Source organism: Daphnia pulex, chromosome 7 (genome assembly GCF_021134715.1).
Source record: "Daphnia pulex isolate KAP4 chromosome 7, ASM2113471v1".
Taxonomy (NCBI): Eukaryota; Metazoa; Arthropoda; class Branchiopoda; order Diplostraca; family Daphniidae; genus Daphnia; species Daphnia pulex.
In genome coordinates this window covers 3,952,868-3,977,483 of record NC_060023.1, presented here as the reverse complement: position 1 = coordinate 3,977,483, position 24,616 = coordinate 3,952,868, and the positions used below count along the sequence as shown (strand labels likewise).

The 24,616-nt window shown below is 41.5% G+C and overlaps 3 protein-coding genes across 4 annotated transcripts; 1 reads left to right on the top strand and 2 right to left on the bottom strand.

Annotated features, from left to right (window-relative positions):
• Positions 1-1,593: 1,593 nt before the first annotated feature.
• Positions 1,594-6,042, bottom strand: LOC124197790 (uncharacterized protein K02A2.6-like). The gene is made up of 2 exons (XM_046593337.1): positions 5,874-6,042; positions 1,594-5,801 (listed from the first exon to the last, which is right to left on the bottom strand). The coding sequence occupies exons 1-2, from the start codon at positions 6,040-6,042 to the stop codon at positions 1,594-1,596; spliced, it is 4,377 nt and encodes a 1,458-aa protein (XP_046449293.1).
• A 1,512-nt stretch (positions 6,043-7,554) lies between these two features.
• Positions 7,555-12,071, bottom strand: LOC124197667. 2 transcript variants are annotated; one of them, XM_046593200.1, is made up of 6 exons: positions 11,700-12,071; positions 11,114-11,551; positions 10,810-11,037; positions 10,728-10,744; positions 8,401-8,541; positions 7,555-8,331 (listed from the first exon to the last, which is right to left on the bottom strand). In XM_046593200.1, the coding sequence occupies exons 2-6, from the start codon at positions 11,469-11,471 to the stop codon at positions 8,164-8,166; spliced, it is 912 nt and encodes a 303-aa protein (XP_046449156.1). In that variant the 5' UTR covers positions 11,472-11,551; positions 11,700-12,071; the 3' UTR covers positions 7,555-8,163. The 2 variants fall into 2 exon arrangements, with proteins under 2 accessions (XP_046449156.1, XP_046449155.1); XM_046593199.1 differs by having other exon boundaries at positions 11,114-12,070.
• A 7,636-nt stretch (positions 12,072-19,707) lies between these two features.
• Positions 19,708-24,510, top strand: LOC124198281. Its single transcript, XM_046594083.1, has 9 exons — positions 19,708-20,245; positions 20,310-20,372; positions 20,438-20,530; positions 20,596-21,746; positions 21,810-21,914; positions 21,998-22,759; positions 22,819-23,059; positions 23,118-23,458; positions 23,531-24,510. Exons 1-9 carry the CDS (start codon positions 19,969-19,971, stop codon positions 24,290-24,292), a joined length of 3,795 nt encoding a protein of 1,264 aa, XP_046450039.1. The 5' UTR covers positions 19,708-19,968; the 3' UTR covers positions 24,293-24,510.
• Positions 24,511-24,616: the final 106 nt, after the last annotated feature.

Genomic DNA, 24,616 nt, shown 5'->3' with positions numbered 1-24,616 from the left:
AAAAAAACAGTTTACGCCAAATTGTGCCAGAATTCCTTGCGTTTCCAGCATTGGTAAGTTTGTTCAATGCAATTCAATTATGCTCAAGGAAAACCTTATTCTTGAAATGATGCAGTTGTGGAAGAGCAAAATTGCTGGTGTGAAAGCGTTGTTGGAAGAACCATGGGCTCATATTTGCGTTTCTACGGCTATTATGAAAAAAAGACAAATAGCTGAGACTTGTGACGTTATTAACGCAGGTAATTTCATCTAGGTTTTTTTAAAATCTTATGAAATTTAACTTATTTTTTATTTGGCAGGAGTCCACCATGTCTTTCTTAACATGTCTGCAACGGAAGACGTGGCTCGTTACCTAATCAGGGAAAACTTTGCCGTTGTCGGAACATAGGTAACGCGAAAGACTATTTCATCATAAATAATTTTTTATCTCGATTGTTTTTCAATTTTATTTAGATCCGCAGTTAATTCGACTTGACGAAATCATTTTTTTTAATGGCACGAATGTCTTCAATATCTACCTGTTTTTTTACTGTACGTCTAATTCTATTGCTTCGAAGAAGAAGTGATAAAGAGTTGATGTTTTTAAATTGGATCAGTCTATGTTTACGTGTCGAATTTCAATACCACCGTATGTGGTAGTAAACCAAGAAAGGTATATAATAAATCGAAATCACCTTCTGGATATTTTTTCCCACGACATTTTAGTTAACATTGGTTTGGCTTGACGATCTGGTGGTTAACTCGTTGGTTTTCTACTTTCTTGACAATCTAGTGGTCATTATCCAATGGTTCCAATGGTTCGACTGTTGCTGGGCACTCTACAGATATGTGGATCGACGATCTGGTGGTTGACTCGTTGGTTTTCTTGACCTTCCTGACAATCAAGTGGTCGTAATTCACTATTGTCTTTTGCTGGACGGTTGGAAATCAATAAAAATATTATTTTAATTTTAAACGACTATTGCATTTCATACGTAGAGCTCACTTCTTGAACCGAGAAGTCTCCTCGGTTGAAAGAAAGAAATGCAGCTTGTTGTGTCTGCGTTTAAGATCTTTATTAAGACAGCACAACTAAATTAGACAACGAAGATTACACACAAGGGTACGATGCGGACACGAAGGGAGAACCTTAACGCGAGGAGTCGCGAGCCCGAATGTCCACCTCTCATCTCTCTCTCTAGCCCGTCGCTGCCACGATCGTCGCGACATCTCCCGTACACGGAGAATGTCATCGATACACAACAACTCCTCCCGAGCCGACGTACGCTGTCGACGGCTGTCGACGTACGGGCGGCGGCTTCAATATCTAGATAATGAGGGTGCGGTATGCGCGTACACAAATAAGGAACTGATTTGGGCACATGAGACACATCATAATCCACGACGGTTGGCGCGTTGAACATGAGGGACATGGAGGACATTGAATGAAACAAATCGATGATTAAATATGAATTGACACCGACATGGATGGCATTAGACATGAAAGACATGGAATGACACAAATCGATGATTAAACATGAATTGACATTAACATGGATTGCTGTAGACATTAAGGACATGGAATGAAACATCTCAATGATTAAACATGGGACGTTAGACTGAAAACATAACCCGGGGCTTGCGTTGACGGGCGCTTCTGCGGGGAGCTGGTGGTATGGTTGCTGCCGGCTGCCGCCCGTCTTCCGGGCGGTCCATGGTCGCCGCTGCGTGTTGGTCGCTCGTCTCCGTTGACTCCGGTTCTGCGCCGCTCTCTTCCTCGGCCGTTGAAGGTACCATGAGACGGATGAATCGCCTGTTGCGCCAAAGCACGCTGCCGCTAGCGAATTTGACGCGATATGACCGGTATCGGCCAACCGCGACGATTACCCCAATGTGGCTCCATAATTTTGTCTTGTTATCCTGAACACGTACCGGCGCCCCGACGGGGAGGGGGCAGAGTGGACGGGTTCGGGAGTCAAAGCGGAATTTCGTGGCCGCGTTCGCTTCCGCCTGTCGTTCTCGCGCCGCCATAACCTCTTTCCATTGGCTGGCGTAGGATGAGCGGTGAGCTGGAACGATAGAGCGGAGCTGATGGCCAAAGACGATTTGAGCCGGCGACAGTCCCGTCTCGTGCGGAGTATTCCGGAATTCCAGCAATCCGGCGAGGAACTCCTCCGATGATAAATCTCCGGATGGGGCCAGCTTCAGCACCAACTCCTTCACCGCTTTCACCGCCGCCTCTGCATGCCCGTTACTTTGGGGGTAGTGCGGGGTGGAATTGCCCCACGCTACTCCCCAGCGTTGAAGAGCCCCCTGAAAAATTCCGGCATCAAATTGCGGGCCGTTATCCGAACGAAGGCGCATCGGAACACCCAATTCCACGAAGTTGCTGATGACGGCCTGCATCACCTCCCGGGCCGTCGGGTCATGCTTCCACTGATGCACTACCGGCCACCCTGACAGGCGGTCGGCATAAACCAAGACATGTAGAGACCCATGTTGGAACAAGTCCACGGAGACGTCTTCGAAAACATACGTTGACATAGGATCAGCCAACAGCGGTTCCTGGCCTTGGCTCGCCAAGCGTTCCTGGCAGGTGGCGCAGCGCTCCACCAACATCGTGACGTCATTGGTGATTCCCGGCCAATAAACGGTCTGTTGTGCGCGCCGTTTTGTCCTCACGATCCCCTGATGAGCCGCGTGCAATTTTGTGAGGATTTTACGGCGTGATGCGAGAGGGATAACGATGCGCGAGCCGTACAGAACGAGGCCGCCATCTGTGGACAGCTGATCTCGAATTGACCAGAATTGACGGATGTGGGTCGGAATGAGCGCACGATTCGTAGGAAATCCGGATTCAACTGCAGCGATGAGGTCAAGGTAATGAGGATCGGCTGCTGCTCCCGTGCGTAAATCGTCGAGAAGGTGATCCGGCAGATGACTCGGTGAAACTACTTCGTCTTCCGGTTCGATAATTGCGTTGACGCTCTGGATAACTACATGACGCACGGAGAATGCTAGTTCCGTCCCAACGCATTCATCGTCCACTGCCGGGTCGTTCACGGGTGCTCGTGAAAGTGCGTCCGGTATTGCGTGGTCTTTTCCCCTGCGCCACACGGTGGTGAAAGAATATGGGGACAAGCGCTCCTTAAGACGCTGGATTTTTGGATTGTCGATTGCGTCGAGGGTATATTTGTCAAGGATCGCCACCAGCGCTTGATGGTCGACCATCAACGTGAAGTTAGGTAGGCCTGACAGGTACAGGCGGCACTTCCGGATAGCCCATTCTACGGCGGCCAACTCCAGTTCCACGATGGCATATCGGGATTCGGTGTCCGTACACCAGCGTGAGTTGGCATCCACCAACCGCCATGAATCACCGTGGCGCTGTAGTAGGGCGTATCCCATGCCATTTTTCCGCGACGCGTCGACCTGAATTGTAGTTTCTCGTCCCGGGTCGAAATGAACGAGCACTGGAGGAGAAACGAGGGCTAGCTTCACTGCTTCGAAGGCCTGGTCGTGGTCTGCCGTCCAGACATATGGGTTGCGAGTGCTGAGCAGAGGGCGTAGAGGGGCTTTTGCGGCAGCTACTTCTGTTGAGAATCCCGCCAACTGTTCTACCAAGCCCATAAATGATCGGAGCTCCGAGATATTGGTTGGGCGGGGGAACTGTGATAATGCCTTCAATTTACCTTCCTCGATTGTGATGCCGCCGTGTTGAATGTCATAGCCGACCCAAGAAATTCGGGGTTGGGCGAAGCGAAACTTTTCCTTACTAAACGTAATCCCAGCTACGCGGGCGGCTTGCAAGATCGCGCAGACGCCGGCGACATGTGCTGGAAACGAGCGATCAAAGCGCAGCAAATCGTCCACCACTCTTATGGTGTTGGTCATGGCTGCAAATGCCGCGTCCGCCCGCCGGTTGTACTCATCGCCGGAGCTGCATAGGCCCATGGATGCGCGTAAGAATTTATACCGTCCCCATGGAGTCATGAACGTTGTGAGGTGCTGGCTGGATGGATGAAGGGGGATTTGGTAGTAACCGTTCACAGCGTCGAAACTAGTGAAGAAGCGACATTCACTGTCGATTTCGGCCACTGCGTCCCGTGGCGTGCGAGTCGGGTGTGTAGGCCGTTTGACGAATTTATTTAAGCGCGTGTGGTCGACACAAATCCGAAGCTTACCGCCTGGACCGCGGATCACTACCAACGGTGCGGCCCACTCCGACGGCTCACTGACGGGCACAATCACTTTCTTCTTGACCAGTTCGTCCAACTTATTCTTGACTTCGACGCGGTCGCCGAACGCAATCGGGCGCGCGCCATTGACGTAGAAGGGGACAGCATCATCGCGTATTTGTATCTCCATGTCTGGGCCAACCATCTGACGTAACTCGTCGTCTTGGTCGAACACTACATCAAATTCTGCCATGATGGCCGATTCGACGACAGAAATCTGTTCCGCACTAGGCTCCACCGGAATGTAAACGCCGCGGAGAAAGGGACCGCTAGAAGGGGCTACCGTGTCGCCCGGATGTAATGGAGCGTCCGTCGCCCTTAAAGAATTTATCGGCACCAACGGTTTAGGATAATCCTGATGTAGAATGTTCAGACTGATACAGTCTACTCGGCATAGCAGCATTCCACTAATCTCAGGGCAAAACACGACCGTGATGCGGGCACTTTGATCACTGTACCGAACTGTCAGATCCCGTTGCCCAATAGACAACAGTGGCGACGAGCGGTCTGCCATAACCAAGTCGAACGATGAAGCTGCCAACTGACTTTCAGATATTCCGATGGCCTCCATGACGTCCTTTCCGCACACACTGACTTCAGCGCCAGGATCCGGAATTGCATTAGTAAGCAGTGCTGCTACTGCGCCGTCTTCTTCCAGTATTTCCAGGGATATAGTAGGAGACCCCCGGCGATTTTGGTTGGCCTGGATGTTTCCAATGATGATATGTGCCATCTTAGATTTGGCGCCACCACTAGCGCCACCGCTCGTGCCGGTTTTTTCCTTATTCCGGTTGGGACATTTCGGGGAGAAGTGGTTCGGTTTTCCACATAGATGGCACGACTTTCCAACCGCCGGACAGCTTTCTTCTGGAGCATGAGATGCCCGGCCGCATGATCCGCACTCATTTTTGTATGGGCGACGGTCTGATTGACCTTGTTTCGTCACAATGGCTGCCACTCCGGATTGCCCACTGAGAATGCGCTCATTTGCCCGAGCCGATTCTTCGCTCCGACAAATGTTGACCGTGGCTTGTAAGGTTGGGAACGGACTAAGAGCCAGCAGTTTCTTTTTCGTTTCCGTGTCCCGAGTTCCGGCAATGATGCGCGTTACCAGTCTCGTTTCTGTGCATGTTCCGCACAAGTCTGCTGCGTCCGCCAGCCGACGCAGCCCGATATAGAAGTCGTCAAATGATTCTGACGGTCCCTGCTTCCGCTCTTCGAACGCCACGCGGTCCAGTGCAACATTCCGCTTAGCCCGAATATAATCCGCGATGCGGTCGAGCACTTGGTCGGGAGTGGTTATAGTCGCCGGAGTGATGTTTAGTCCAACCCCCACCACTTGTTGCATTGTGGGATCCAGTGACATTCGGAATGCTGCCATCTGTTCCGTGATAGGGTAACTAGCCAGCTGACTTAGTTCCACAAAATCATTCCACCGATTCCTCCATGATTTCAAAAGCGGAATAGATATATCGCTGTGAAGTTTGTCAACTCCGGATGGATCCAGTCGCCGTCTTTGGGGGGGTAATGGAGGCAACAAAGGTCCACCGCCACCAGCGCCACCGCCTCCACCAGCACCGCCACCTCCGCCAGCGCCACCGCCAGCACCAGCACCTCCGCCAGCGCCACCGCCACCGCCTCCGCCAGCACCACCACCTCCAGCACCGCCGCCGGCGCCGCCAGCTTGAACGATGGCCAAAAGTTGGGCCAATTGGGTAGCAATGGCCGTCTGACCGACTTCAATGGCGTCAATCCGTGCGTCGGTAGCCGCGACAGCTGCTGTTGCTGCGTTGGCTGCTGCCAACGCATCCGCTGCCGACGTCATGTTGTTGCGGGATAAACTGGGTGAACGTGGACGACGAGGGTGTCTGAAAAAATAGGGATCGTTCATGTACACCGCCCCACGATGTGGTTCAAATACGTTGGCCGATCACGCCACTAGTAAAGAAGGAGAGCGGCTACACTGCAATGTCAGATGTACTACGGGGGCAAACACGCGCACGAAAATAAATGAAGTAGCGGCACACCCGATCACACGATTGTAATAGCGTCACTATGTGAACGCACACACCGAAAGAATTACCAATAGGATGGGAGAATCTCCACACAGATGCACGTCGATAAAAGCGAGGCAGAAATGGCTACGCTACGACGTCAGATGCGAAAGGGAGATGGCATCCAAAATGGCGGCGATCACAGACCACGCGACGGCGAGAGACGCACGGTATTAGGAATCGCAGCACTAGTTAGAGGGGAAAAGGTTAAACCAACTGCGCCATGTTGTGTCTGCGTTTAAGATCTTTATTAAGACAGCACAACTAAATTAGACAACGAAGATTACACACAAGGGTACGATGCGGACACGAAGGGAGAACCTTAACGCGAGGAGTCGCGAGCCCGAATGTCCACCTCTCATCTCTCTCTCTAGCCCGTCGCTGCCACGATCGTCGCGACATCTCCCGTACACGGAGAATGTCATCGATACACAACACAGCTCAGCCAGACCATGGAGTTCCTCAAAGGCGAAACCGTGGCTAGGGTTACTCCAGAAAAGATATGAGGGAGTCCAGCAATGATTTCAGCCTCAAATTGAGGACAGTTTAGAAGAGAAATTTTGCTCAAACTTTACCACCAAGGCGTGTTAGAGCAATAAAAAAATTATTGTTGCGCACCAGGAACATGATTCCTTGGTGGCGTACTCTCCAAATTGTAACAAAAATTTGACGTCCCTAGATTACTTCGTAAAAAAGGCTGACCCCCCCCTCTTTTTTTAAATTCAAAAATATCTCCCATCCTAAAAGAACGGCCCGATGACCACCTAGAAAACGCCGAACGAGAAGCTATGTGGAAGTTATAAAGATACACTAGTGTATCTTTATCATCATCATCTCGGTCATCATCCCATAGCTGTGTGATGAAGTGAAAGTACGCTTTGCTCAGAAGAATGCAATCAGTATTGGGTACGGAGAGAGATGCGACGTGACCGTCACTACAAGAGGGGCAAATTTGTACTGAAGAGGCGCGAGCCGCGAGCTTCTCTGTTGTGCACATCCATGGGGGATGGGTGCCGTGTTGCCAGATGTAGCGTCATCACACACTAGTTGCTTTTTCTAGCCATGGAGTCTCAAACTAATGTTTGCCGGCTTTTTTTAATACTATGTTTTTGAAAATTTGATTTTGTTTTCAAGCATGAGAATGTTTTTCGATGAGTGACACGGTGAGGCACAGAGGAAAAAAAAGACTCACAGCGTCACGCCTTCAAAAAAATTGCCAGATTGAGGGAATTGTACTCGTTGACCAGGGGTGCCAGTTGGAAGAAATAAAATAGGCAGGGGACTTCTGTTTTGAAGTCGGAAATGGAATTTTTTCCTTTTTGTATTCCAAGTACATTAACACCCATCATCTAAAATTAAACAAATACCCGAGTAGCCTACTATCAAGTTAATAGTGAACGCGACATTCCCCTCATAAGAAGAAATTGAGCCATTCCATCCCTAAAAGGCCGACAGATTACTTTTCTCTGGAGAAAAATCTGAATTGTGAACAGAAAAGTCTTGGATAATTGACTGTGAACACAAAGTTTTGGAGAATTCACAGTCAATTATCCAAGAATTCACAGTCAACACTCTATAATATATTTAAATGTTTTTTAACTGTCGGTCAACAGTATCAAAATAATGTTTTACTGTCATCTGTCTGTCAAGAAAAGACTTCAAATATACTAGGATAACTAGGAAATTATGTCTGATCGTGTCAGATTTCTGCAGTTTTTTTTTTGCAAGATTTTGCGGAATTTTGGAGAAAATCGTGCGAGATAAAGTGTAGGATTTTTCAAAAAAAAACGGATTTTCGGGACTTTTTAAGACTATTTAGGCAACCCTGCATGACTTTGCTATTTCAGCGGATTTATCATTTGTTAATGATTTATCAAAAAAGGATTTGTTTGTTAATGATTTATCAAATGGTTAAACGTGTTTGCAATTCCGTACGGGATGCCCTTGCAACCGAAGTTTCCAGTGTCTCTGGCTCTTGCAATCACCAGGGACAACGTCGATGTCATGTGAGTATCGTTCCTCCCAAACGTTTTGCGAAGGCGACTGTCCAAGTCGCTTAACTATTTCATCAAGAGAGAAAATATTTTGAAAAATGAAGTGCGAGGGTAAAGTCAAATGTCAATCTATACTTCAGTGTTTTTGATTAAGTAATCTGGAATTTCCCACGAAAAATTATAATTTTTCTTTTGATATTCGTCTTCAAAGGCGTAGACACACGTCAGAGTGAGATTTGTTCCCGCGTCGATTATTCGCTCCCTCTCATCGGGGATGTGCGACATACGGGCCCCGCTATACGGGCCCCGACATACGGGCCCTCTTTTTTTTTCATGCGACACACGGGCCTAAAAAAAGACGACACACGGGCCTATTTTTTAATTGGAAATAAAAAGATGAGTTGAATACCTACTATGCGTAATCGAATTATTTACATTACATAAAGGGAGCTGGAATCGATGAAAAAAGAACACAGTAATTGGGATTCCGCTAAATGCTGATCAGAATAGATACAGACATGAAGCTGTATCGAAATTGCTGGCTCGTAGCACAACCAGCTTATAAAATGAATGTAGAAATAAAATGAGATAAAGTAGGTAGAGAAAAAAATAGTCTTAATCAGACTCGTCAAGACCATTGGCATTCCGGAGTTCTCTTAGTTGGGCCCTGGAGAACTTATGCGTGAGATTTCCAAGCGCCTCTAACAGTTCTTTAGATGAAATGGGATTCATGAGAATTGAAGCATCCCTAGAGATGTCCAGGTTGGTTGGGCAGGTATGAGGTACTCTGAGGGTGAAGTTGGCATCGCATTGCGACACCCAAGAACGGCAGAAATTCGGGTTTGTGTGCTTATTACAGCGCCACGCTACCGATCGCTTGTTGGTCCGCTTCACGTGGTAGCTGTGACCAACCCCATCGAATAACGTCTTGCGTTCGCTGAAAAATAAAACATGTTACTTTGGAAATAAAACATAAACGAAATAATTTGCATACTTCTTCATAGCTTTCTCCTTGATGTGCCAGACAGGCTCATCATCGTCGGATGACTCGAGATCATCATCTCTATTATCGACATCCTGGATGGCTATTGGCTGGTGCTGCAGCAGTTCGACAGTGTCTTCCGAAACTGGAACGGGAACTTCAAATCGGCTACTAGCATCTCCAACGGGAGTGATAGTAAAAGTCACTAGAAAGAATTTCGATTAAATGAGATAAAAGTACACTTATTAACAACCAACCTGCCACGCGAGCTTCGACTGTGATTGTCACCGGTAAAGCGTCAATCGGAGATACTCCAAATGGCAACAGTCCAGGTCCGTCGATGTTCATCGGGGAGGAAGTATCAGGCATTGAAGCTGCAGCAATTGCCAGAAAAGTTGGACGGACTTCCGGTTCCGGTTCGGGCAGTGTAGCAGGCAATGGGTGCTTACGCTATTTAAAAAAAAACAGTTACTTAACCCGTGGCGCCACTCGCGGGTGGTGTTGGAACCAGAGGTATATGGGAGGTATTAGAGGCCAGGATAGGACGTCACTATACTCATTTAGAAGCTTAAGTCTACCACATTCTCCCTCTCTCCCCCTTATTACTGTTGGTAACTTGCGTTATCAATTCTTCATTTAACATTTAACACATCCATCAACTACCAGAAGAATTTCAAAATTTTCAAAATTTAGCTTTGACGGGATTCGAACCCGGGTCGCCTGGACCGAATGGTTGAACGCTATCCACTTAGCTAACTAGTAGACACAATCGGTAGAACAATATGAGTTCCGTATTCACAGCAATTACTTCTTTAATATATAAAAAAAAACTTACTGGGCGTCCACGTCCACGTTTAACTGGTTGATGAGGCTCAGCACTCACGATAATTCCACCAACACATTTCACGCACTTGTAGTTGAACACTTCCCTGTCTTTCTTCATTCGGACATAGTCAGTGCTGGACAAAGACGTCGGCATACACTGACGATGCATAAATCCCCGGCACGACACACACTCAATAATCTGTGGTTTACGACCAGTGATGGAAATTTCACAAATGCAGCAATCCATGATGACAAGTAATGAGCGTGAGTTGTGAAGACAATCAATCTTAAAAAACGAATAACATTCAATTTTGCAAGTTGTGTTGATGAAGACTACTCCCTTGTTGCCAGATTGTATAATTTGTACTTGGACACAATTCACTGTTATCAAAAAATTTCTGGTTGCTAAAGGAGTCGAACTCAAGACAATTGCGTGAAAACACAGAGCGCTAACCGACTGACCAAGGTGATGTTCAAACGCACTTTGTATTTATGTTCCTTATAAAAAAATAGACATAAATATGAAAAAAAAACTTGGGCCCGTATGACGTTAAAAACGACGTACGGGCCTAAAAATTTACGACATACGGGCCTGGGCCCGTATGTCGGGGCCCGTATGGTGGGGCCCGTATGTCGCACACCCCTCATCGGGGATCATTTTAATGTATTGCGCTAATAAAGTAGAGACGGAAAAATCAATTAATAATTCATTTAGCAGGATAAAAATTTAAACAGACTTTCTTCATGGAACTTTATAGTGATTTTAGGGAGCACCGGGCAACACGATCCTGAATTTCCGTCTAATAATTTACAGGCTGTTGAACCATTAGTGGGAAGAACCTGGTCGTACCATAGGGAGCAATCTTCGGCCTGTCGGCAATCTGTCGTCAAAATCAAACTGTCGTTGCCATAAAAACTGCAGCTATGAGCACCACTTTCGCTTGTAGATTTCCAGTCGTCCCTTCCTGAATAACATAAATATTTTTTCACAATATTATTTGGATTCAAATTCATTTTGTCAATGGCTATGCTTTTAAATACCAATTTGAGATTCAAATCTCCAGGAAATGAAACCGCAAATGGCCGTGCTTTCATAATCGATGTCTTGACGGTGTGTCGTTGATGGCGTATTCTTCATGTAACACTTTTCCAGATAACAAAACACAAAGTGGCTGCATTGCGGGTTGGCAATACAAAGTCGGCCACACTCTTCTCGGGTTGCAGTTGTTAAGAGAACTTGACCTATATCGTCGCCGGGAAAATCACAGTTGGCCCGCCACTTGAATCCGCCGTCGCCAGTGTTCCAATCCGTCAAATTCTCGGCGTCCACGAGATGTAACATTGATAACAAAAGGATTCCAAGCCAATTGTTCATCGAAGACATTTTCACCGTTGTCATACTGACTACACCTGTTGACTTTCACTTGAATTATATCTCACGTTATAATATAATTCAGGCTCTAATCAACTGCAAAAAAACTTAAAAGAAGAAAAGTGTAATAACTGAATAAACCGGAGTAAACAAACGCGAGGTCTGAGGTGACAGTCAATGGTTCCCACTTTGATTAAAATCACTACTATTTTTCAGCGAGGAAATACGTAGCTACTGGTTGCAAAATTTACTTACTATTTCAAAACAGATTTTCCAGCCGAACGGATTTCCCGTAAATAATTAAGCAAGACACGAATGAAAATGATGTGCGTCTTTACAGTTCTCCTTTCGTTCTACAAGTGTTGTTCTCGGTTTTCTTTTTCAAAAGTTTGGGCACAATAACGGGACATAATAAGATAGAAAGCATTTCACCTGCAGCGGTATAGCATTTGACCTCCAACATGTTTTTGCGTGTTTCGTCTATTTTCGTCCTGTTACGGCCGTTTTGAATAATAAAATGATATTCAACTGCGTACTAGCCTCGTAATTTTCTTTAACGGTACTAATTTTAACATTTTTAAGATTTTGGTTTTCATGTAAGACCTCTAAAACGTTAAGTTGTTAAGACTAATATTACCTACAGAAGTTGAAAGGACCTTACGAAAAATTAAGCAGCTATGCAACGACTATGCAATATATCCGTAGATAGTTAGTTTTTCACTGACTTGGGGGTTCATATTCGTAACGCGCTAGGAACTGACTAGCGCGTTACGAATATGAACGATAGTTGGGAATTAATACTAGCTAGAACTAGCTTATTACTAGTTCGCACGGCCCTGTATGTAAAATACAAGCATGCGGCTTGTTGTTGTCTGTAAGGTTAATACGTTTATTTATAAAAAAGGGGTCCGATAAGCAAAAACGGACATGCTACTGACTTGTTTTAACAAGTTTTTTTCAACTAGTGTGTTATACGGCATTTAACCTATTTTCTCTCTCCCTCTCTCCTCATATGATACTCTCTTTTTCAATTAAAATAGCATATGAAAAGATAAATCCATATAAATAAGAAGATGAATCCCTATGTACCATATATACTATTTTTTTTGTAAAAACATTAAGCTAGTATTAATGCATTAGCTCATTCATAGGCGTATTTTAAAAAAAATACACCCTGTACGAAATTTCATCAGCTATTAATTTAGCAAAAACTAATTGGTTAAATTCCAATAGCGGCAAACAAAATGTTGTTTTATTTAGATATATACAATAGGCCTAATCGGCTAATAATAGAGGGAAATAACGTAAATTCAGAGTCAAGAAAAATATTTTTGTAAATCATTTGTATTCGACTGTTTATAACCCGTCAACGGTCACTGGTGTGTGCGTGCGGACTTCCTAAATTCTTGGCGCTGTATGGGTTGAGTTGTATGGGAAAACACGAAAGTGTCGAACCATTGAACTCCGCTATGGTCAAAGGACTAGGTCGTCTTCACTCTATTCCGGTGTTTACAGGTACCTTGAGGGGGGGGGGGGGCGAGGGGTAGTCAACTCATGATTTGGGTGTACGAATATTTAAATAAAAATATATTTTTCCGTATTTTTTATATTTTTTTGTATTTTTTATATTTTTTGTATTTCTTATATTTTTTTATATGTATGTTGTTTTGTGAGTAATATTTGCCTACTGAATAGTATCAACGTACTAAAACTATTTTATACACTAAAAAAATTGAAATACTACCGTGCCACTTATTTTTCTATAGTACTTAAATTTTTTTCCTACACTTAACATACTTATTTTAAAAATAATAGATAAAGCTGTGACCGAATTGAACACGGGAATACCAGGTTACAGTCGGATGCTCATCCACTGTGCCATTGTAGTTATTAAATTTCCTTTACAATCCTATCGTATCACACGACGGGAGTTTGGACTTAGAAACTTTTCCGCATGTTCAAACTTCACTTCATTAAGTGCAAAAATTCTCCTTTTCAGTACCCTAAAACACGTACTAAACATGTTCAGTGCAACCTTTTTGTGTAAGGCAAAAAAAAAATTTCGTGTTAAAACTTTTAATATTTTTTTTATTTTTTTTATTTTTTATATTTTTTCATATTTTTTCATTAAAAATACCGGGGTGTACGGATATTTTTTCGAGTTGACTACCCCTCGGTGGGGGTTTAATGGCGATTATCGATTGTAGGGCTGGTCTAGTCTCTTTTGTTTTTGCTTTTTTCTATTTTTCAATTTAAATAAAATTACGTTTAAAACTTCATATCTCTAACTTGTATTGTCATTCATATTTTTTTCGACGAAGCGGAAAAAAATAAGGAAAAATACTGATTCTTAGCTGATTTTTCGATGAATAGCCTACTAACAAAAATAGGTATAATCGAAAATAAGCTTTTCGTATAATCTCCTGAAGCGTTTTACCATAGTTTTTTCCGTGTTCTTCTCGGTGAGAGATGCGTTATGCCCTGTAGAAAGATGCTCTAATATAAATTACACCTGACGACGGGTCTGCCAACTTGCCCCACATACGGGGTAAGTTGGCAAGTGACGATTCTCCATTGCTCCAAAATTTCTAGGTCGAATTTTGAAAACTTTCAACTCAGCATCTCGTGAGAAATCTGTATGCCAACATGCCCCTCAAAATTTCTGACAACTAACCCCACAGGGTGCTTTTCGAACAAATAAATTGATAACTAAATAACTTTTTAATGTAGAAATGTCGGGTTTATTTTGAAAATAAACAAACATTAATTCTTGTTTGCTTGGGTTTTCTGACACTCTTAGAGTATTATACTTTGAGAAAAATGAAAAGTGCTGAGTGGCCCAAAAAAAACTTTTTGCCGTTTTTTTTTTCTTTTTGCTGTAACTCCTGTTGGGGAAGTCGTATACTTTTGAAATTTCGTATGAGTAAATCTAGGTGTTGTCTTTCATATTTGGTGTAAAAGACTTGATTTGTTGTGGTCTGTAAAGGGTCTAACTAGCAAAATGCCAACTTACCCCACCTGCCAACTAGCCCCCCTCTCCCCTACTGATGGTTGTTCCGATGGCTGCTTCTGCTGTTATAGATGGATGCTGCTGCTGCTGATGTGGTAATCTAAATTATTTATTATCTAAATATTTCAAGACATAAAATAATTTTAGTTTGTCTGTCATATTTTCTTATTTTGAGTTGTAATCGGAAATTTCATCACAACAAGATGGAAAAATTAAATGAAATAAAGCACCTTTAATAAAAGATGCATTATTTACTGTAGCCTACCCTTTATCAACGATTACCCTATACGGAACACCATTTCCAAATAATAACTGATGCAATTTATTTTCCGGAACTATAGCCAATTATAAGGATAAAATTTAAAATAGCCGAGGGGTTGTCAACTCAAAAAAATCCTCGTACACCCTCGGATTTTTTCAAAAAAATCCCTAAAAAATCCCAAAAATCCCAAAAATCCCAAAAATCAAAAAATCAAAAAAATCCCCAAAATCCCAAAATTCCAAGAATTTTGGTTTAATAAATCGACAAAATTTTACAAGAATCGATTTTTTTCGTTATCGATTCTAATTTCCCTTACTGTGTTAATAATTCCATCTTCAAAGTCTTCGAAATGAGGGGCCATATTTCGTGTCTGATTTCTCTTCTTCTGACTTCGTATGTATTTAAGACCCTACGCATCCCGGTGCTAAATGGCGATGCCTTTTAGGAAAGTTGGACAAGTTTATGCCACTAGGCAACAAGATTGCCAGTGTTGCCCATGTAACCGAGATAATGGCTAAAGTCGGCAAAGACCTTCATGGGTTGAGAGAAGGAGATATTCTCTTCGAGGACAAAATGAATTATGATGCGGTCCGTCGTTTAAGCAATCCGAAGCTACGTTCGTTACTGGAACAAGTACCGGGAGCGGAAGGAACAATCTTTTATCTTAAACTTGTGGATTTTTTGACAAATAGCTTTATTGATAAGAAACTTGATCCTTTAACCCGTGTGTACCAAATGTATATGTATGTTCTGAACTCAATGCTCATGGGTTAATTATGTTAATAGTCAGGCTAGGAAAAGACCACACACCACAGCTGTTCAAACCTTGGCTTTTTTCTAGTCAGCCATGCGAGTCATATTTCAAGGCTTGTCGCTCTTTTTCACCGGTTGGGAGCACCCAATTGACGTTTACATTGCTCGATTTTTTAATTCACCGATGTAGGAAGGCTGATGCCCACATTCGTTTAACATCCCTCGGTTCAGCTGATAACATTGTGTATCCGAGGCATATTAAAAACCAAGAACGTTATGGCAGCCTGTCGGAGGAAACATACCTGTGCGACACACTTCCTTCTTTGGATGAAATTAAAAATACGATGGAAAAGGCTAGGGTCGACGCCAAAATGGAATTGGAAGCACTGGGGGTTTGTTTAGGCGACTCAGATGACAAAATTTTCAATTTTGACGCGCGTTTAGCCTTTAAATTAAGCGAGTCGTTGGAAGCGCCAGCCCCTACTGATGATGACGCTTTTGAATTTGATGAATGTGAAGAAGTTGCTATTGCGAAGGAGAGGATACTTTTAATTTCATTGATTCCTATGAAAAGAGTTTATTGAAATAAATTGAAGGCACGCAGCTTACAGATTACAGTTCCTTGTTAGAAAACAGACTGATAAAATATTGCGAAAAGGAAAAGCCAGTTCGTGATACTGACCAAGAGATTTTGTCTAGTCCTTTTATCGTAATAACAAGAGAAGATGGGGCCGTATAGTAACTTTTAAAAAGCAGACAATAGTATGGCTTTGTGAAAATGGAGTTAAAAAACAGAATAACGATCGCCTCAAAAGAGTTACTCAGAGCTCAAATTTCTTACTTGCACAAAAATTGATTATAAATTTTCCGGAAAAAAGGAAAATTCGTATTGGGGATTGGTGTATGTTTAAGAGTGATGTAACTGGAAGAGGTAAAAAAAAGAAACAAAGAGTTTTGGTGGGACGTGTACTTTCTTTTATGTTGATGTCCGGGGGGAAAAATGAGATGAATTATATATATGTAGTTTGCCTCCCCCTGTGATAAATAATGAGTCCCAACTTTTGTTTTCTTCCGATATCACTGGTATGGAAATGAAAAACTTAATAAAAGGATTCTGTCTTTAACTTGTTTATTACATAAGTTAAAAAAATTTTGCAAAATATCTTAAAAATCCTGAAAAATCACGAAAATCTTAAAAAATCGAAAAAATCTTAAGAAAATCTAAAAATCCCCAAAAAATCGTAAAAAATCTGAAAAAATCAAATAATCTGAAAAATCTGAAAAAATCTGAAAAAATCTGAAAAATCTGAAAAATCAATTTTTGGATTTAAGATCCGTACACCTTCGGATCGAGTTGACAACCCCTCGAAAATAGCAAAGGAGGTGGTGCACAAAAGTTAACGGTTTAGCCTGAATGATCTTCTTCTTAGCAATTCATCATCCAACGAAGATTTTGTTATTCGTTAGTTTTATTGTTGCGGGAAACATCTAGTAGGTTAATTATTTTTAGGCTCCAAAGGGTAGGTAGGCCTAAGCGCACATGTCGTCGCATTTCTTCTTTGACGCGAAACGATTTGCGTTGCCACCGCAGCCGCCGTAAAGAAAATTTCGAGGGGTTGTCAACTCGATCCGAAGGTGTACGGATCTTAAATCCAAAAATTGATTTTTCAGATTTTTTGGATTTTTTCAGATTTTTTCAGATTTTTCAGATTATTTGATTTTTTCAGATTTTTTACGATTTTTTGGATTTTTTGGGGATTTTTAGATTTTCTTAAGATTTTTTCGATTTTTTAAGATTTTCGTGATTTTTCAGGATTTTTAAGACGTCTGTCCAAAATTTGAATCATTAAGTATATTTATACGCAAGTATAGGCCTATTTACAGTTTCCTTTCCCTTATGAACTTGTGCGTTTACTTACCATCAAATTGGGCCGCTTGCAATGTGACCAACATCAAACTCATAACGAGAAACTGATGGAATAAAAATTTGGATATTAATCGACTAACGGTACAATCTCGACAATTAGTAGTCTGCTCATGATATGAACTGTGAAGAATAAAGTAATATGTTTTAGCTTACCCAAGAAAACATTGCAAAAGATGTTTTCATGTAGCCTAATAAAACCGCTTGACAAATTTGAGTGTAGAGACGAAGGTGGAAATTGCTTTATTTATGGCTGCCAAAGCGTATCTGAAATATTTGAATGGTGTGACGATATGACGATATAAGATGCTCTAAATTATACGTTCTATTATATACTCAATTGAATTTCGCGTGCGTGTCAATCTAAACTGGAATCAACCAATAGTAAATTTACAAATATTATCCCTGTCCATGGGACAAAACTCACCGATATATTTAGCCAATGATGACATAATTTCGGCGGAAGTATTATTTTCCTGAGTTTAGTATTGCGGATACCTGATACTCGATAACCAACCAGGAAAAAAAGCACGGGTTTTTCTCTTAGAGTTTCTCGTCAAGAGCGTGGTTTTTCTCTAAAAAGCACGCAAATGTTTATTTTTATTGTTTAATTAGATTCATTTTACATTTCATCTTGACGTAATTCTTTAAATTAACATATTGGTAATCCCATACGCAGATCACGTGCCTGTTGGTGTTGGTTCTTGCCGCCCAAATTCAAGCTCAAATTTACGGATACGGTCTCGGCAAAGTAAATGGTCGATACTACGGAAACTACGGTGCCTATCCGTTTTCTGGCGTTCGCGCCACCACGGCCTATACACAGAGTGTAATATTCTCACATGTGTATTCTCGTGACTACAGTGAATAGAACTAATGTTCTTTACTACAAGGGGCAGCGCGTTATATAGCAGCGCGTGGTATATCGTGTTACTACGGGATACATGATATATCTATTTGGGGGCATATGCTATAGCTATGCTACACACAGGAATCCTCGTCACTTACGTCAATCCTGATCTTTCTCGGCCATCCAGTCAGGCAGGACTAGCGTTGTTTGGGTCCGTTGACGGGTTCATCCACCGATTCCTTCGGATTGTCACGAGGAGGGAGCGCGTCATCGCAAGCCGATGTAATACACAGGATTACAAGGTACGACGAGGCGATGTATTCACTGGTCGAGGGGTACAGACAGAGAGAGAGCGACACAGATTGAGACGTACAGGTTATATAGTGGGGCTATTGAGGGCAAGAATGATCCCGCTGGGTCGTGTTCCTGGTGGAGCTGGACCAGCGGGTCGGTGGAGCTGCCGAGTCAGCGTGCTGAGTCGGCATGTGCTGTGACGTAGACGGTGGGTGACGTCACGGGGTGTGACGTATGGAGAGGCGGGGCCTATAGGCTCCGCGGGGCATTACACCGACAACTACCGATGGCAAGGCTGACCGTCCAGCAATCTAAAAAATTAAATTTAACTTTAATCGACTTTAATTTTAAAAAAAGGAAAAGCTATCGAGATCCGGCTTGAAGTATTTGGTACACTGTACGGCAACTGTTTTAGTACCTCAGATGGCAACGAATTTGTTTTCGGGAGATGGGCGATGGATGCGCACATTGTGTTTGAAGCTAAGCTGTTTCAAAAAAATAACTGCTGGAAAAAACGTTCTTACTACTGAGATCCAGTTTCCTGTATTCGATCGGTATAGGTAGATTTTTAATGTTCAAATTTCAAAATAACAATTTATTTGTGTATCCAGCGTTGTTTTGAGTAGCCTATTGACAACAGCAGAGTTTCGATTCGAATTTTCAAGAAACACTTTTTATAACACTGGATTGGAACTCAAACTTATTCAGTCATTCGTATCAAGATCAAATTCATGCACCCTTATCGGCCCTTATAGCTTATATAAGCTCGGATCACGCCAACACTATTCGCACTCGTTCATTGGACTAGTTAACTTTTAAAAAAAAATACATTTTCAAGTTTACGTGGAAGAAACTATGATTTATTTGTTATTTTTTTTATTTTTACGGATACAATCATTTTCGGCTTGAGCGTCGTGGGTGTGTATAGCCTATACTGTGGAAACGAGCAGCTGGAGAACGTTGGCGAATCCAGTAAGAGCCCTCCCCCCCCCCCCCCCCCACAAAAAAAAATTAAATTACAAATATCAAATATGGTCGTGCACTGCACTGGCACTGCGTTCCCCTAATAAAAAAAAAAAAAAAAAAAAAAAAAAACAGTTTTTTTTTTCATAATAAGTGCAATAAGTCATTTCGAAAAACAAAGATGTTCTTTTGTTTTTTCACCTTTTACAGAGCAATAGATACCTGGTCGGTTCTCGGCCGTGTTGGCTTCCCTATCCCGGTTTTAGGGTAAACGTATCCCCGATTTTCAGACATTTTAGGGCGGAGCTTGTCAGAAGTTGTGAAGTGGTAAAAATGAAACAGCGCCATCTAGTGATAAGACGTTGACTTTCAAATAATACTTTTGGCCTCCATTTTTGTGTAATATGTGAATACGGCGGCCATCATCGTGTATTACGTGAATGAAGCCTAACCATAATTTCTGTAAAAATGGTTGGCAGGTGTGCTGTTCCTGGTTGTAAAACAACATATTACAAAGGAAATCAAAAAGAAAATGATGTTACTTTGTTTGCAGTTCCTAAAACTTCATTATCAAAATGGCAAGAACTAATTCCATGTAGCAATTTGACGAGCACCTCACGTATTTGCTCCCGTCATTTTGACGAAAGTGACTTTAAATCAGGGATTGAAATTTTGAACGTGTTCCATCCTTTCAAACGTAGGAATCTTAATGCTGGAGCAATTCCCAAACATTTTCTGATAAATGGTATTGTATATTATATATCCTGTATAATCTGTAATGCACAGAAACTGAACCATTTTCATTTTAGATACATCTAGTCGACAAGCAATGCAAAATGTTGGTGGATTTCAATGGAGAAATAACCTTAATGGTATTTTTACATATGTTTATTTTGTTTAATATCAAATAACGCAATTCTTTTAATATGTATTGTAGTGGAAGCAAATGCTAGCAATGCATCAGTAAGGAAACGACCAAAAGTAGACAAAATACCTACTACGTCAAAGAGAAAGAAATTTGACAGTACAGGTATTGATAATAGTTCTCTTTACATTTTATTTTGAAGAGCGATTTCATTAAATTTAATCTTATAGCACACTCCATGGAAGTTACCTCTACTATTCAAGAAACAATCGACATTCACCAGGCTGCTGAAGAAGCCATTTTTGATCCACTTCCTGATGTAATGAACGAAAACGTTGCTGTCGCTGTCGAAGATTCGACAGTTGCACCTTCTATGGACGCTACCTCTACTATTCAAGAAACAATCGACATTCACCAGGCTGCTGAAGAAGCCATTTTTTATCCACTTCCTGATGTAATGAACGAAAACGTTGCTGTCGCTGTCGAAGATTCGACAGTTGCACCTTCTATGGACGCTACCTCTACTATTCTAGAAACAATCGACATTCAACAGGCAGCTGAAGAAGCCATTTTTGATCCACTTCCTGATGTAATGAACGAAAACGTTGCTGTCGCTGTCGAAGATTCGACAGTTGCACCTTCTATGGACGCTACCTCTACTATTCAAGAAACAATCGACATTCACCAGGCTGCTGAAGAAGCCATTTTTTATCCACTTCCTGATGTAATGAACGAAAACGTTGCTGTCGCTGTCGAAGATTCGACAGTTGCACCTTCTATGGAAGCAAGCTCTACTAATTTCAAGTCTAATTTTGTGACATTTCAGTCACTAGTGACTTTATCAATGGTACCAAAGAATTGGATATGGTCTTTTGATGATATCAAACAAATGATTTATTGCATGTCGATGGATCAACTACCAAATGGAAATCTTAACATAAAAAGTGTACGGTTTCAAAACAAACAAGAAGTAATGTATTATGTCAACGGAACCATCATTCCATCAACCACTACTGCTTTGTCAAACCATTTCACAACAATTGAAGATATTTCGCAATTGATAAAGGATTTCAACGATCGAAAAATTTGTTCTGGCATTCCTCAAGAAAGGTTCAGAAATGTTAATTTGTCATCTCGTCTTTCTGCTACATTGGACAAAGCTGGCGTGTTAAGATCGAAATATTGCAGAACCATTTCAGAAAAGAACAGACTGTGCGTTAAATGTCTTTTTTTGAAGAAATACCTGTATAAAAGGTCAAGTAAAATTGAAGTAAAAATACCAATTTCAAAGGAGAAAAAGAAGAAATCTAAGTTAGCTGAGAAACAAAAGAAACTAGATAACAGTCTGAAACAAGTTAAAGTTCTGAAAGGAAAACAAAGGGTATTTATGATTTCAAACAATGCCATCATTATTTTTATAATTTAAAATTTTATGTCTTTCAAGGATGCCTGTAAGCTGATTAAAGATCTACGCAAAGAATGCCAAATCATGGTTCAAAAAGAAAAAACAAATGGACTAGATTATCAGCTAAGACATCTTTCAGAAACGGTAAGTTATTATTTGAACCCCATGCTACACCGAAACTCAGAAATACTATTCTTTTCTCAATAAATTGTCAAATTTTTTTATAGGAAAAAGTGGTTGTTAAGATGTTTATTGCCAAGGCCAAAATTGATCCAGAACGTAACAGACACCGAAAGACTATGAGATATGACCATTCCTTTCTAATTCAGTGCGTCATCCTAAGGATGAAAAGTTATTCAGCATATGTGCACATACGGAAAATTGGACTTCTACCTCTTCCTAGTCAGTCAACGATGAGAAGGATGTTAAGTTCTTCCGAGTGTCAGTTTGGATTTAATTCGCTTGCGCTCGAGCAGATATCCGATGCGTTCAAAGGATTACTGGCATGGCAGCGCTGGGGAGTTATAATGTGGGACGAAATATCAATAACCAAGGACATGAGATGGGACAGTAAAGGTCTGAAGTGGAAAGGCATAGTAGACTTTGCAGGTGAAGTTTCCATTATGGTCCCAAATGGTTTGGCAGACCATGTCCTAGTGTTTGTGTTCAGACCATTTTATAAAGGCTGGATTCAACCGTTTGCGTGGTTTGGAACAAAGGGTGGAGCATCTGGTACAGTTTTGCTAGAACTAGTTACGAAAAGCATTGCGCGTCTGTTTCAAGCTGGAGCTATAACGAAAGCAAGCGTATGTGATGGGTTTTCCACAAACAAAACGGTGTATTCCCATTTTGGTGTTTCTGGAACGGAAGATGGAGTTAATTCCATGTTACACCCTATGGATCCTTCAGTGAAAATTCATTGCCTCCACGATGTTCCTCATTTGTTGAAATGCACAAGAAACCATATGCTTGAACATAAATTAGTTCAGGTAACTTATTTTTCTTAATGTTGTTTTACTTAATTTGTAATTCTAAATATTATTTGTAGTTCCAGGGACACAACGTAAATTTTTATTCGTATGAACATCTACTGGAAGCCCAGAAAGGTTTGCAATTGATGTTATGCTGCCGATTAACTGAAGCGCACGTAAAACCAAACAATTTTCAAAAAATGAACGTCAGACTAGCTGCTCAAACATTTTCGGAACGAAATGCTCTTGCTTTTAAAATCTACCGTGAAATGCCAGCCTTTACTGCAAATGAAAAACGGCTGAAAAAGTTGTTTGAAGGTATTTTCCATAATTAATCAATCAATTTAAAATGCTATTGATTATTACATATTGTTAGGTACTGAACACATTGAGCGGCTTACAAAGACTGTGAATGACAATTTTGACGTACTCAACGGTAGACATATCAAAGAAGGAATCACTCCCAATAACTGGTGGATAAATGCACATGATGAAAAAGTGAAAGGCAGGAAACAAATACTTGAAGCCATGTTAGCAGTTCTAGCAGTAACTGAGAGGATTTATGAAAAGGACAAAAACCGAAAAATGTTTTGTTCCTTGACAACCGTACATGGATGGAGAATGACTATAAGAAGCGTTATTGCGTTAACTGAAGAAATGTTTAACGCAGGCTATACAGTAGTCCTCACTGGAAAAATGAATCAAGATCCAGTAGAGGTGAAACGAATTTTAATCGTGATTATCATTTCTATTGCAATTACTCAATAACTTTTTTTCTAATTCATACAGAGACTGTTCGGCATTGTACGTGGTGTTGATGCTCATCCCACGGTGACTTCTTTTCAACAAATCATTCGCTATGTGTCTCTTGGAGCAAGATTATCCACGATTATACAAGGAGCAAACGTTGACAATGTTGAGCAGATGAACATCCTAGTAACAATGTCAAAATGCCTTAAACGTCAAGCCAAGGAAAGTGACATTCGAGCTTCCGACCTGAGATCAGTATTAGAAGATAAACTACTGAAGGAAATAACAATTCGGTTTGTTGATAAAATTAACGAACCAGCGAATTCTAATTTCGTCAAAGATATTTTGATTTATGATTTGTGTGGTTATATGATTCACACAAGGAAGAGTATGTCAAAATGTCCTGACTGTTACAAATCCCTTCGCTGCGAGGAACTGGAGTTGCCAGAAGACTTCACTGCAGATCATTATACTCGAATGCGCAATAAGGGGTTTTTGATCTTTGTCACTGTAAATATGTTCCAAACATTCAGAGTGATAGAAAAGGTAATTGAGGGTCATTTTGAGCCAATTGGCCAAATGTATGAAGAGGAGTCATTTCAAGAGTGCATGGAGAAAATTTCAACTTGTCATTTGGTTCCCATTTTTTGTGACATTCATCGAGATGAAAAGTTACCTTACCTCATAAGAGAATATGTGGGAGTTAGATATTATTTTGAATCAAAAAGACTAAAAAATCTTTTGTTAGCTGAAGCTTCAGCAAATGTAAAAAAAAACAAAAAATTAGCAAAACTTGCGTAGGTACCTCTGTATTTATGAAACATTGTATGCAAGAAAATGATTCGTTTTAATAAATACCCATTTGTAACTACACTAGAATAAAATTCAAAGTAACTGAAAACTAAACATACCATGTCATTACATATTTTTTTTACACAAACAAACAATAAAATGTAAGAATGTGAGAACACTTAGAAAAATAGGACACTTATATATGACTTAGAGGTTTGACAGTTGGATACTTCTACCTTTTTATTATTGTTCACTTCTTGTAGAAAAGTAAGCTGTGATTGGTCAATGAGTTTTTCATAGACCCTTCCTGATTGGCTGGCTTCACGTAGTACC

Coding starts and splice junctions, on each gene's coding strand:
- LOC124197790 (XM_046593337.1), bottom strand. CDS start 6,042: ATGACGTCGGCAGCGGATGCGTTGGCAGCAGCCAACGCAGCAACAGCA. Junction 5,802..5,873: donor CGCCGGCGGCGGTGCTGGAG/GTGGTGGTGCTG, acceptor GCGCTGGCGGAG/GTGGCGGTGCTGGTGGAGGC.
- LOC124197667 (XM_046593200.1), bottom strand. CDS start 11,471: ATGACAACGGTGAAAATGTCTTCGATGAACAATTGGCTTGGAATCCTT. Junction 11,038..11,113: donor GAGATTTGAATCTCAAATTG/GTATTTAAAAGC, acceptor TATGTTATTCAG/GAAGGGACGACTGGAAATCT. Junction 8,332..8,400: donor ACTTAATCAAAAACACTGAA/GTATAGATTGAC, acceptor TTGATGAAATAG/TTAAGCGACTTGGACAGTCG.
- LOC124198281 (XM_046594083.1), top strand. CDS start 19,969: ATGGTTGGCAGGTGTGCTGTTCCTGGTTGTAAAACAACATATTACAAA. Junction 22,760..22,818: donor TTGAACATAAATTAGTTCAG/GTAACTTATTTT, acceptor TATTATTTGTAG/TTCCAGGGACACAACGTAAA. Junction 23,060..23,117: donor GCTGAAAAAGTTGTTTGAAG/GTATTTTCCATA, acceptor ACATATTGTTAG/GTACTGAACACATTGAGCGG.